Source organism: Cicer arietinum, chromosome 6 (assembly GCF_000331145.2).
Source record: "Cicer arietinum cultivar CDC Frontier isolate Library 1 chromosome 6, Cicar.CDCFrontier_v2.0, whole genome shotgun sequence".
NCBI lineage: Eukaryota > Viridiplantae > Streptophyta > Magnoliopsida > Fabales > Fabaceae > Cicer > Cicer arietinum.
The window spans coordinates 2,706,206-2,718,582 of NC_021165.2; the positions used below are offsets into that span (position 1 = coordinate 2,706,206).

The 12,377-nt window shown below is 25.4% G+C and overlaps 1 protein-coding gene across 2 annotated transcripts in view; it reads left to right on the forward strand.

Annotated features, from left to right (window-relative positions):
- The first annotated feature begins 787 nt into the window (after positions 1-787).
- Positions 788-12,377, forward strand: part of LOC101511248 (protein neprosin-like) — a 24,058-nt gene continuing 12,468 nt past the window's right edge. Inside the window, exons 1-7 of one of the 2 annotated variants that reach the window (XM_027335519.2) lie at positions 788-917; positions 1,000-1,086; positions 1,281-1,466; positions 1,545-1,706; positions 1,868-1,921; positions 1,999-2,154; positions 2,509-2,939. In XM_027335519.2, the coding sequence (XP_027191320.1) occupies positions 801-917; positions 1,000-1,086; positions 1,281-1,466; positions 1,545-1,706; positions 1,868-1,921; positions 1,999-2,154; positions 2,509-2,895 (1,149 nt within the window). In that variant the 5' untranslated portion in view covers positions 788-800 and the 3' untranslated portion in view covers positions 2,896-2,939. Of the gene's footprint in view, positions 918-999; positions 1,087-1,280; positions 1,467-1,544; positions 1,707-1,867; positions 1,922-1,998; positions 2,155-2,508; positions 2,940-12,377 lie in introns of those variants that run through there. The other variant, XM_027335520.2, reaches the window with a different exon arrangement.

Here is a 12,377-nt window from a genome sequence, read left to right on the forward strand (position 1 = left end):
TGCATTTGACTATCTTAAATGTATTAAAGGAAATTGAAAATATGCATTTAATTGTCTTAAATGTATTAAATTAAATTAGAAATAAATTTGATTTTATCTCTCTCATTAAATCTGGAGAGTACTTTTTTTTCTGAATTACAGAGTTGACTTTTTATGAATGAAATTTAATTTAATTGAAAAATTACTTTGCAATTTATAGTAAAAGGAAGGAAAATGTTTATTTAGGATTAATATATTTGAAAAAACTGATTGATATCCTTAAATATTTCTCTAATGCATTTTATTTTAATTGAATTATCAATGTTATAACTAATTACGATTAATCTTGACCGTCCATTTAAAATTGAAGTATTAAGATTAATTTTTATGTCTTTGTCTTCATAGATTATATAAAGAGTAATTTTGTGATTAGTTATTTTGTTTAATTACTCAATTTAAACGATAAATTTCATTATTCCAATAACTAAATTAAAAGTTTTTATTAGATAGATCGACTCTACAAATTTTTATAAATTTTTTAAACTATTTGATACTTCATTTAATAATTTATACCAAGCGTTTCATAAACATTTTAAAAATATAAGTAAATATTGATCACTAGATTATATAACTATTAATTTTGAATATATAATTTTGTGTGTTTGATTATTAATATATTATATCAATAATCATAAATTGAATTAATAAAATTTATTAATTATACTAAGTTATTTTGTTATTACAGTATTAGTCAAGGGATTCTCACCCTCTATATATATAGATATACACACGTATACATATACAAATTGAAAGTTAACATCATGGCGCTATTTCTCTTTCTAGTTATAATCTTGTTTGTAGCATGCTGCAATATTGGTGCAAGTAGCAAAACTCTATTAGATGAGCAATATAATTCTACCGTATCAGATAGCATCGTGGTATTGTCTATCACTTATTGTACCTTTTTATTTTGTTTTACTCGTGATTTAATTTATGTTAATTTTTGGTTAACAAATCCAGCATCAAGTGGACAATGATTTTGAGTGTGTTGATATCCACAAGCAACCTACTCTTCAACATCCCTTGCTAAAAAACCACAAAATTCAGGTATAGTAATTAATTAATAAATTTACTCTTCGATAGTTGTATATAATAAAATATTTATCTTGCATTTTATCGTTCAAATGTTGTAATTAAACTTATCAATAAAGATTATTTTATTCATTTGTAAATAATTTTAACTTTAGTTACACATCACTATTAATTAAACTTTATTTTATTTCTTCTTCATTGTACTGTAGCTTTACCCAACTTTCGCAAAGAATATTGTGCGAAATAGATCTTATAGTAAAATCGTGAATGAATGTCCTACGGGAAAAGTACCTATTTACAACAGGACAAGAAGACATCAAATTGTTAATAATTCATCTTCAAATTTACAAATTGAAGACTTTCAATATTATTCTCAAAGTTCTCCTGGCTATCATGTAAGTGTATATTTTTTAAAACAATTATATGGACAAATGTTGCATATTTCAAATATTGTATTTGTTTGTATTTTTCAGACGGTTACCCTTGATACAACTCAAAACATGACATTTCATGGGGCGTACGCATTCATAGGTGTGTATAATCTATCACTTCAAAAAAATCAATACAGCACATCTTCAATTTGGATTGAAAGTGGTCCACCAACACAACGTAATAGCATTCGAGTTGGAGCTGAGGTAATTTACTTTTTATTATGTTTATGCCAAAATATTTCTGTTTAATTTCAAGAAATTAAATTGTGTGTGTGTGTGTGACGGAAAGAGATATCACTCCTTATTCTTTTGTGTATAAAATTCTCTTTTGATATATTATTTTCATCAATTTATTGATATGCAAGGTTCATCCAAGTTTATATGGAGACAGTCGATTACATATAACTGGTTATTGGACGGTAAGACTAATGCATTAGATAATTTTAAAAATACATAATTTGATTGTGGTCAAACTCAATTTGATTCAAATATGCAGGTGGATGGTCAAAAGAAAAATGGATGTTACAATTATGATTGTTCAGGTTTTGTGCAAGTCAGCCAAATAAAAAACTGTACTCTGGGATCTCCCATATTTATCCAAACTGGCATTGGATCAACTAAAAAAGAATTTATGGTTTTCAAAATCCAGCAGGTAAAATTGATTAACAACGTATGCATATATATTAGAATACTTATTAATCAAATGCTTTTGAAAGAGAAAATATTATATTTTAAATAAAAAATTACACCTTTAAAAGTTAACAAGTGTTTATAAAGTTATTTTTTGTTAAATTATATTATATTTAAGAGATGTACCATGTAATTATTTTTAATATTTCTAATATGAAATATTGAGAAATATTAAAAAGTTACAGAAAAGAATGATAATTAAATTGATGGTCTAAAATATTAATTCATTATGAGGTAAAGTATTTGATTTTTCTATTGGTTGGTATCATATCCTAGTAACTTATTCAATTATATTTTATTGCTTAAATATTTGTAGGACCGATCTACAGGTAATTGGTGGTTAACAATTGGACTAGAAAATAGTTGTATTGTTGGATATTGGCCAAAACAATTATTCACTCATTTAAGCACAGGCGCATCATTGATTAGATTTGGAGGTCAAACATATGCTCCATCGAATATGGATAGTCCCCCAATGGGTAGTGGGAGATTTCCTAGAGAAAAACTCAAAAACTCAGGTTTCATGGGATCGCTTCAGATTATCGATTCAGATTATAACCAAAATGATATAAAACCTAAAGATATGAAGCCATATAGTGACACTAACACAAATTGTTATGACTTGTGGTACCAAGGTTATCAAGGACCTTTTTGGCATCAAGCTTTTCTTTATGGTGGACCAGGTGGAAAATGTAGTATATGATTGTATTGACAATCTTATTTAATAAAATTTTAGTTCATCCTTAATATAAATTGTTGCTGTATATAATGGAACGTGAAGTTGAAATTTATGCAAATGACTTTTGAAGAAAAAATATATACAAAACTACAATAAAATTAACAAATAAATTCAGATAAAAAACGTTTGAATGAAAAAATACCTCATATATTTAATATATTTTTAGGAATAATTTTGTTTACATACTTTTTGACATACTTTTTCTAACATACTTATTTTATTGGTCAAAACTAACATGAGTTTTATAAACTTTAATAAGACACGTACAATTTGAGGGATCTACAAGAATTTTAACTAATAAAAGAAAATAAATTGAAATGTTTATTTTAAAGAATTAGTTGTTAATTCCCTTATTTTTTTAGTATATTGACATTCAGTCTTTTACTAGTATAAAATATGTTTTTTTTGACATATGCAGTACTTACTTAGAAGATGCATCTGTTTCTCTTATGTAACTAAAAATAACATGGTTGGATAATCATTTAATAAATACTTGAGTATCATCTGCACACTTGAAAAAACATAAGATAAGGTATTATCCAAATAAAAACAACGGTTAAATACCATTCGTGGTCCTTTAACTTAATTTCAGTTAATGTTTTAGTCTTTTATCTTTTTTTTTCTTTCCGATTTGATTCTTTATTTTAATTTTAAGTGACAATCATCAAAAATTTCAAACAGTATAATACAAATTTCATCAATATAATACAAATTTCATCAAATTCGTAATTCAAATATTCAAATAAACTCATATTTTCATTCTTTATTTGATGTTGTTAGAGATAAAAATATGTGTTTATTTAAAGATTTGAGTTACGAATTTGATGAAATTTGTATTATATTGAAGAATATAATTAATTTTATGAGTTTTTGTTGAAAATTTTGATGAATTTTTGTAAAAAAAAGGATAACATTGTTGACATTTTAAAACTTAAAAGATCAAATTGTCAATTAAAATTAAAATAAAGGACCAAATCGAAGAAAAATAAACAATTAACTAAAACGTTAACTGAAATTAAGTTAAGGGACTAGAGGTATCATTTAGCCTAAAAACAACTATATAGAGAGTGTCACGTGTACATGAATAATAGATAAATTTATTGTATTTGTCTATAGTAATCTCTAAGCTCCTCTCCAACGCCCCTGTCTTTTCTTCTACCTCATAATCTTCTCCACCATAGTTTTCAATCTAACTTTCATCAGTCTAATTTTTTATTTTTTAGGATGACCTAAATTAGGATCTATAAAGGGTTGTCAATAGAGGTAACGAAGGAGTGCAAGAAAAATAAGTGTACAAGGAAAATAAAATAAAATAAAATTATATTACATAACACCACATAGAACCTGAATGCGTTCAATATTTAAAGCAAGAGGATGAACTCATAATTAATTGATATTGGTATTGGTTGAGAAACAACAATCACAAATAAAGCTAAACTGACGAATATGTTGGACTGGCGATTCTAGTCTTGATCGAAAACACCACAACAATGTTATGTTGTTCTTGAATTTTAGCGAAATAAATTTTGTTTTATTTTTAGTAAGTTAGATTTTATTTTCTTTCTAAATTATTGTAACACCCTAAATTTTATAACAAATATTTTATTAATGGAATATTATTTTAAATAATTGATTTGGTGTTAAAATTATTTTAGAATACATGTTGATAAGTGTTGTGGATAGTTTTCGTTATATGGATGCTTCATATAATGTGCTAATTTTATACATATTGAACTAAATGTGTAATATAAATAAAAATTAATATATTAATTATTTTATATATTTTTCAAAAATATAATAACATTTTAGTGTGAGGACTTTAGAGATTATGACTTCAAGTGACTTTACTTGTATATGTTCATTGATAATTGTTAAAATACTTTTATATACATTTGACTAAATTTCAATCTGCTTCTTATATTGTTCAAATTCTTACTACTTTCTTTTTCTATTTAAGTATTTTTTTATCCACCAATTAGTTCCAATTAAAAATTCATTCAAACTAACAACAACATGATTATTCTTTTATTTACTTTTGATTGTGTATGTGTTTCAATGAAATGAGTTTTGTAAAACTGATAGTAGATACAAGAAACTTTGTGTCAAAAAGTTTTTGTTTTTATTACAAAAACCATACTTTTAAAGCCTAGCTAATACGTGGCACTCTCATAAATTTTGAAGCAATGGCACAAATTTTGTTTTTATTCTTTTAATAATATAAATTAAGCACATAATCAATTAACATATTACAAATCACCCATTTTGCTTTGGTCTGGAGACAAAACAATATAAGATGATAAAAAAGTATTATTTTGTATTGATTATGAAAGCAAAAAATGAACGAAATATAAAATATATATATATATATATATATAATGTATATTAGTCATTAAAAGTGTGTATGGCTGGAAGGAAAGGGAAGAGAGAATTTGACTACTTACAGAGAATTCAAAAACAATTGTCATTTCTGTCATTCCTCATTCTTCTTCTTTTTTCGTGTTTCTTATTTTATTTTGTTTTCATCCCTTTTCTTATTGGGCCAGCATTGCCACTTTTTTTTTGGCCCACCGACCACTAATATATATAAATTAAACACATAACCAATAAACAAATTTTAAATCACCCTTTTGCTTTGTTCTGCAAACAAAATAAAATAAAATTATACAAAAGTATTCTTTTATATTGACTATCAACGAAAAACATGAATGAAGTATAAAATATATATATAACCTATATTAGTCACTAAATGTGTGAATGATGTGTATATTATTTTTTTAAACTAATTGCATTTTTTTATATTTTAAATTTTTTGAAAGAAAAACAAAAAGTCAGCAAAAATTTCAATACTTTCTTTTTTCGAAAATTACTTTTCTTTTTCTAAAGTAAAGAATATTTTGTGACTTTTTCTTTTTTTTTATTTATAAATAAGTAATTCTAAAAAATTGATTTTTTTAATTATCAGAAAACTTTAAAATAAAAAATAAGTAATATGAAAAAAATCTATTTTAGTTAAAAAAAATTTCTAAAAGATTTAGGGGTTTCTGAAACTAAACAAATTTTATTATACTTCAATTTTTAAAAATTGAGATGATTTTTTCAAGCAAGTTTAGGGTAAATATCATTCATTAATTATTTGTAACCGTTACAAGTTTCTTTTATAGATCCTTTTAAAGAATATACAGAGAGTGAATTTGCAAGCATTATACCGTTGTGAAAGAGTTTTGAAAATTGAGTTAAAATACATATTGTTTACTGTTTAAGAAAATTAAATTCATATATAATTTAACCAAAAATCGCAACTTCATAGAGGTTGCCACATGTTTAAAAATAACAGAGAAATATGTCATATTTGTTTATTGTAATTATTTTGTAACACGAAACCTCACTATACTATATGTATTTAGTGTTCTGAAAGATATTAAATTAAATTTATTTTACTATTTATTTGTCATTGAAATTACCCTTGGACTTTTACCTCTTTCTCTTATTAATTCCCTGAGTATTTTTTGCTAAAGTATAAAGTTGAGATGATGAACCAAATTGATTTCACAATATATGGTAATTGTTGAGGAAATGTTTTGATTGTTGGAATATTTTAAAGAATGGAAATGTAAAATTTCGGATTGGTACATTTGAAAAACTTGGCACTAGGAAATTAAAATGGCCAACTGTTTAATGAAATTATTTAATTCAATTCATTTTCTTTTGTAGATATTAGTTGATCTAAATTGACTCTTTTGACCGATTATTTTGGTTATCACAATATGCAATATGATCATAAATATTATTCAAATGTTTTTCATAACTTCGATGGGCTTCAATAATTTATTATAGTTGAAATCTACAAATAATGAACATATCAAATAGTTATATGGTTTTAAAAGAATTTTGAAAATTTAATTATATATGCATTTATGGATAATTTAACTAGGAAACGCTGTTACTTAGATGATGCCACGTGTACAAAAAATTGGAAAATGTATTTTTTTAATATTATATATAGATTATTGGTTTACGAATTTTAACTTTGAAATTAAATTTGTAATTATCTTTCAAATATCTTCAATCTCATTTATAAGATTTAATTTTTGATTGAATCTTTTGATTAATATCATTATATTTTATTGTTTAAATATTTGTAGGACCGATCTATAAGTAATTGGTGGTTAACGCTTGGACTAGAACCATTCTTTATTATTGGATATTGATCAAGACAATTATTCACTCATTTAAGCACAGGCGCATGGATAGTCCCTGAATGGGTAGTGGGAGATTCTCTAAAGAAAAACTCAAAAACTCGAATTTCATGCCATCGCTTCAAATTATCGATTCAAATTATAACCAAAATGACGTAAAACCTGAAAATATGAAGCCATATAGTGACACTAACTCAAATTGTTATGATTTGTGGTATGTGGTTACGAAAGACTTTTCTGGTGACAAGCTTTTCTTTATGGTGCACCAGGTGAAATAAATATATACAAGCTATCCTAAACTTAACAAATAAATTAATATAAAAAGATATATACAATCTATACTAAACTTAACAAATAAATTAATATAAAATAAAGAAAGAATAAAAAAATACCTTATACATTAATATGTTTTTCAATAATAATATTATTCACATACTCTTTCACATATATTTTTTAACACACTCTTTTTTATTGATTAAAATTAATTTGAGTTTTAATAAACTTAAATGAGATCCATACAATTTAGTGAGATTCATGTAAATTTTAATTAATAAAAGATAATAAATTGAAATATATATATTAAAGAGTGTGACGTTAATTCTCCTCCTTTTTTAATGTGTTAGACATTCAATCTTCTACCAATATAAAATATGTTTTTTGATGTATGCGGTATTTTTTTTTCTTTTTTAGGATAACTCAAATCTGAATTTCGAACAAGAATTGAGTTTAAGATTAGTCAAATCTGGTTTTGTGGTGGGAATATTTTTGGGACATTTAGCGATAAAGAGTTGTCAATAGAGGTAATGAAGGAGTGGAAGGGGGCAACATGCTAATTTCCCCAAAATGCCAAAATAGCGAAACCTTATCTGATTGTGCATATGTGCTTGCTATATGCGATGAAATTATTGCATCTAGTGATAAAATATGAAATAGAAAAACGTTCCATTTCATCATTATTCTATAAATTTTTATTGCTCATTTGACTTTTCAAATAAAAAGGACTAATTTTTATTTGAAGTCTTAACTTTCTACTTCTCTTTAAATTCGAATATCAGCCATTGTTGGCACAAATTGTGTTTTTTGGTTGTTTAGATTCATCTTGGGTTCTTTTCTAGCTTTATTTTGTTTTGTGTGGTTGGAGCCCAAGACAGGTTGCTAATTAACTTCATGTCAAAATGGTAGTTTATTTTCATTTTAAATTATTGTTTGTTTCTATGAACTTTCAATTTTTGTTGGGGCCTACATGTTGGATTTAAAAGTGTTGCCTGAGGTGTGGCTTATATATGATGTCATGCCAACCCCTTAATTCGTAATGATCTACACATAGTTGGCAATTTTATCTGAATTTTATTCTGTTAATTTGATAAGTTTTATATTTATTTTTCTTAGAGGTAATTATTTATTTTATACTTATTTTGTTAAGTGCTCTTATTTATTTATTTTTTCTATTTTCTTTGAGTAGTTTCGCATTCTCTTTTGTATTTTAACTTCAATTGAATCTTTAATTATCTTCAAAGAATATATCATGTGAGTTCTCTTCTAATCTATTCATTCCTTTTATTTAATCTACCACTTACTAGGACCTTTTATCCAAAAACTATTTAAGTAAAGAAGTAAAGTCCTTTAGGATTTATTTTTGAGAGATATTGAAAGGTTAAAGTGTTTGGTTTGTTATATATCTTCTAATAATTTTTATTTTTATTTTGTATTTGCAATTATTTAGTTTTCTCAATGTATTATCTTCATTTGGAGTTTCTTAGATGTTAGATTAAAGATAATAAGAATGTAAGTTGTAGAGATTAAACTTAGACATGGATAATGAAAGTAGACAAATATATCCTTTTATGTAGTGTGCAATTTGTGTATCATCTATCTATATATTGGCTCTCCTTTTTCTTTAATTGATACATTCATAATTATTCTTTGCATGTTGGTGGGTTGACATTAGTCCCAAATTATCACCTGACCGACTATTAACTTATTTATTAAGTTTAGTATAGTTTGTATATATTTATTTGAATGAATTTTAACTTTCGCACACCATTATATACATCGACAATTAATATTAAAGGTGAACCAAAATTTTATTAAATAAATTTGTCGATACAATCATATACTATATTCTCCACCTGGTTCATCATAAAGAATAATTTGTCGTCACAAAGATTCTTCATAACTATGGTACCACAAATCATAACAATTTGAGTCAGGGTCACTATATGACTTCATATCTTTAGGTATTACGTCATTTTGGTTATAATCATAAGCAATGCCATGAAACCCGAATTTTTTAGTTTTTCTTTAGGCAATCTCCCACTACCGGTTGACCTCCAAATCTAATCAATGATGCACCTATGCTTAAATGAAGTGAATAACTACGATACCAACCAATAAAAAAATCTAATACGTTAACTCATAATGAATTAATATTTTAGACCATTAATTTAATTATCATTCTTTTCATAATCAATTTTACTTGTTGGATTCTGAAACTCGTAAATTCTTTTTTAGTTGATCCAATGCCAGTTTGAATATATATAGGAGCTCCAAAAGTATAGTTTTTCATTTGGTTGACTTGTACAATCAAATTGAGTTTGACCACAATCAAATTTTATATTTTTAAATTATTTAATACATTAATCTTATCGTCCAATAACATTAGAAAAATTAAGATGTGAAAACAGCGTACTAAATTTTATTACAAATTTTTTATTGATTTCTTTTTTTACTAATTTTTGATGTTGTATATACTTAAATCATGGATTTATTTTGCATTTAGCAGTGGTTATTTATTAAATTTGAGGAGGAGCATTTTATGGTTGGTGAGGAGAAACGTTAGACAACAACATACACAAATTTTGTCCAAAAAAAAAAAGAGCAAAGGAAAATAGTATACTACATGTGTTAACATACAAAATTGTACTTTACAAATGACATATTTGTGTCACTAGAATTATCAAAATAGGCTACATCAAATGGGTCGGGCCTTAAAAATATTATATTTACGTGTTAACATACTACATTAAAAATGAAGTTGGGTCGGACCATGTCAGCGGACTATGGATTGGTCCACTACAATTAAAAAAGTTTATGCAAACAAGTATTAAGAGGAAAATTTAGAATGACTCAAATAATAGATTTGTTTGCTATTTTTAATTTGATTTTAAAAAGTTGTGTTTTTAAGTTAGTTTTAAAAAGAAAAATAAAAGTAATAGATCGACCATAATTAAGAAAGAAAAGAAAACTTAACTTACTAAAAAAAATGTATTTCGCTAAAAGTCAAGAACAACATAACATTGTTGCGGTGCTTTCAACTAATACTAGAATTGTCGGTCCAACACATTCGTCTGCTCAGCTTCTTTGGTGATTGTTGTCTGCCGACCAAGACCAATATTGATTCCAACTTCATCCTTTTACTCTGAATACTAAACGCGATCAGATTCTATGTAGTGTATTTTATTGTCTCTAATGTGATAAATGATTGAAGATGATATTTGTTTTATTTTTATTAATTAAAATAAAAAATATCAAGAAAAAATTAGCCAGATCGGGCTATTGGCCCGCATAGCTCATATTAGATGAGCATGTCTTGAAAGAACACAACCTCTTAACGAATTGGGCCGGATCAACCTAGCCCATTCATGGGTACTCACGGGTCCTTCAGGCCAACGTGCGTCGGGCTGAACTGACCCATTTGACAGCTCTACGTGTCACCATATTAAAAAATATTGTGAATTTTTTCATATTTTAAAAGTTCTCCAAACATCTTGAACAGTTAGTTTGTTCAAATTCAAGAGTGGTAAATGTGTTATATATGAACTCATTTGCTGCTCGTGGTATACCATACATCGTGTTTAACAAACGAGACACTTTTGAATGTAGAAATATAAAAACCATATTACCCATAGATCAAATGTAAGAAATATAAATCCTAACATAAATCCTAATACCATTATTGTGCGGATAAAAACTATGCCTCCACTAAAATAAGTGTAAAGTGATTTTTAACAAAATCATATGAGTTGCGAGTCAAAATAATAAAAGAAACACATGAGCATTATAGATCTAAAGTATAGTTAGCATAGAATGGTTATAAATCTATTATGCCTAAACAAATATAATTTATTTATGAACATGTATACAAGAGTCTAATTTATTTTAACATAGTATTATGATATAATGTAAAATAAAATATAATGATTTGGTTCGAATTTCAGATATTTGATAGCCCTATAAAAATTATGCGCGTATATTTGCTTTTTTATTTTTTAATTTGAAACTTATATTTATTTTAAAATGAATTATCTATTAATATTTTTTCTTGCAAAAAAAAGTTATCTAATAAATTTTATTGTGATACATTTGATTAAATTAAAATTTAAACTTTTATTAAGGAATATTGAATAGATATTTTAGTTGAATGATTTAAAATACTTTTATTAAATTTTAATATACATGTGAAAAAATTGTCGTATTAAAAAAATTAAATTTGAACATATTTTTGGTCCCTTATTTTACATAAAATTAAGTTTTAGTTCCCTCATTTTTAAAATCGATTTTTTAGTGTCCCTAAATAAGTTAATGAGAGTGACTGATGATTGAAAATAATGGAGACAAAAAAAACCAAACAAAAAAAACCAAAGGAATTAGTAATAGTACGAGACCAAAAGACTCTAGTTATAGAAATAAAATGACTAAAAATTCATTTTAAATAATAAAAGGACCAAAAATAAATTTAAATAAAAAATTTACTTTTCAAATTCTTAATATATGTCTTAATTAAAGACACATATTAGCAAAACCTTAAAAGCTTGATTTTGTAATAAAAATAAAAACTCTTATCATGACAAAATCAATTTTACAAAACTAATTTCATTGAAACAGAGCAGTCAAAAGTAAATAAAAGAATAATCATATTGTTGTAAGTTTCAATGAATTTTTAATTGGGAACTAATTGATTACAACAATAATTTGAGAAAGAATACACAATTAGTGTTTTTAGTAAAACAATAATTTCAACCGTTAATTCAAATCAATCATAATCTAGAGATTATATTATAATCAGGTGTATCAGAACTGTTCATTTAAATTTGTTAATGAGACGTTGTTTTTTAGAGGCAATGGAGGACATACTATTAACTAATTTGTTAATGAGACGTTGTTTTTTAGAGGCAATGGAGGACATACTATCCTTAAATACTTATTTAATGCACTTTATTTTAATTAAATGATCAATGTTATAACTAATTA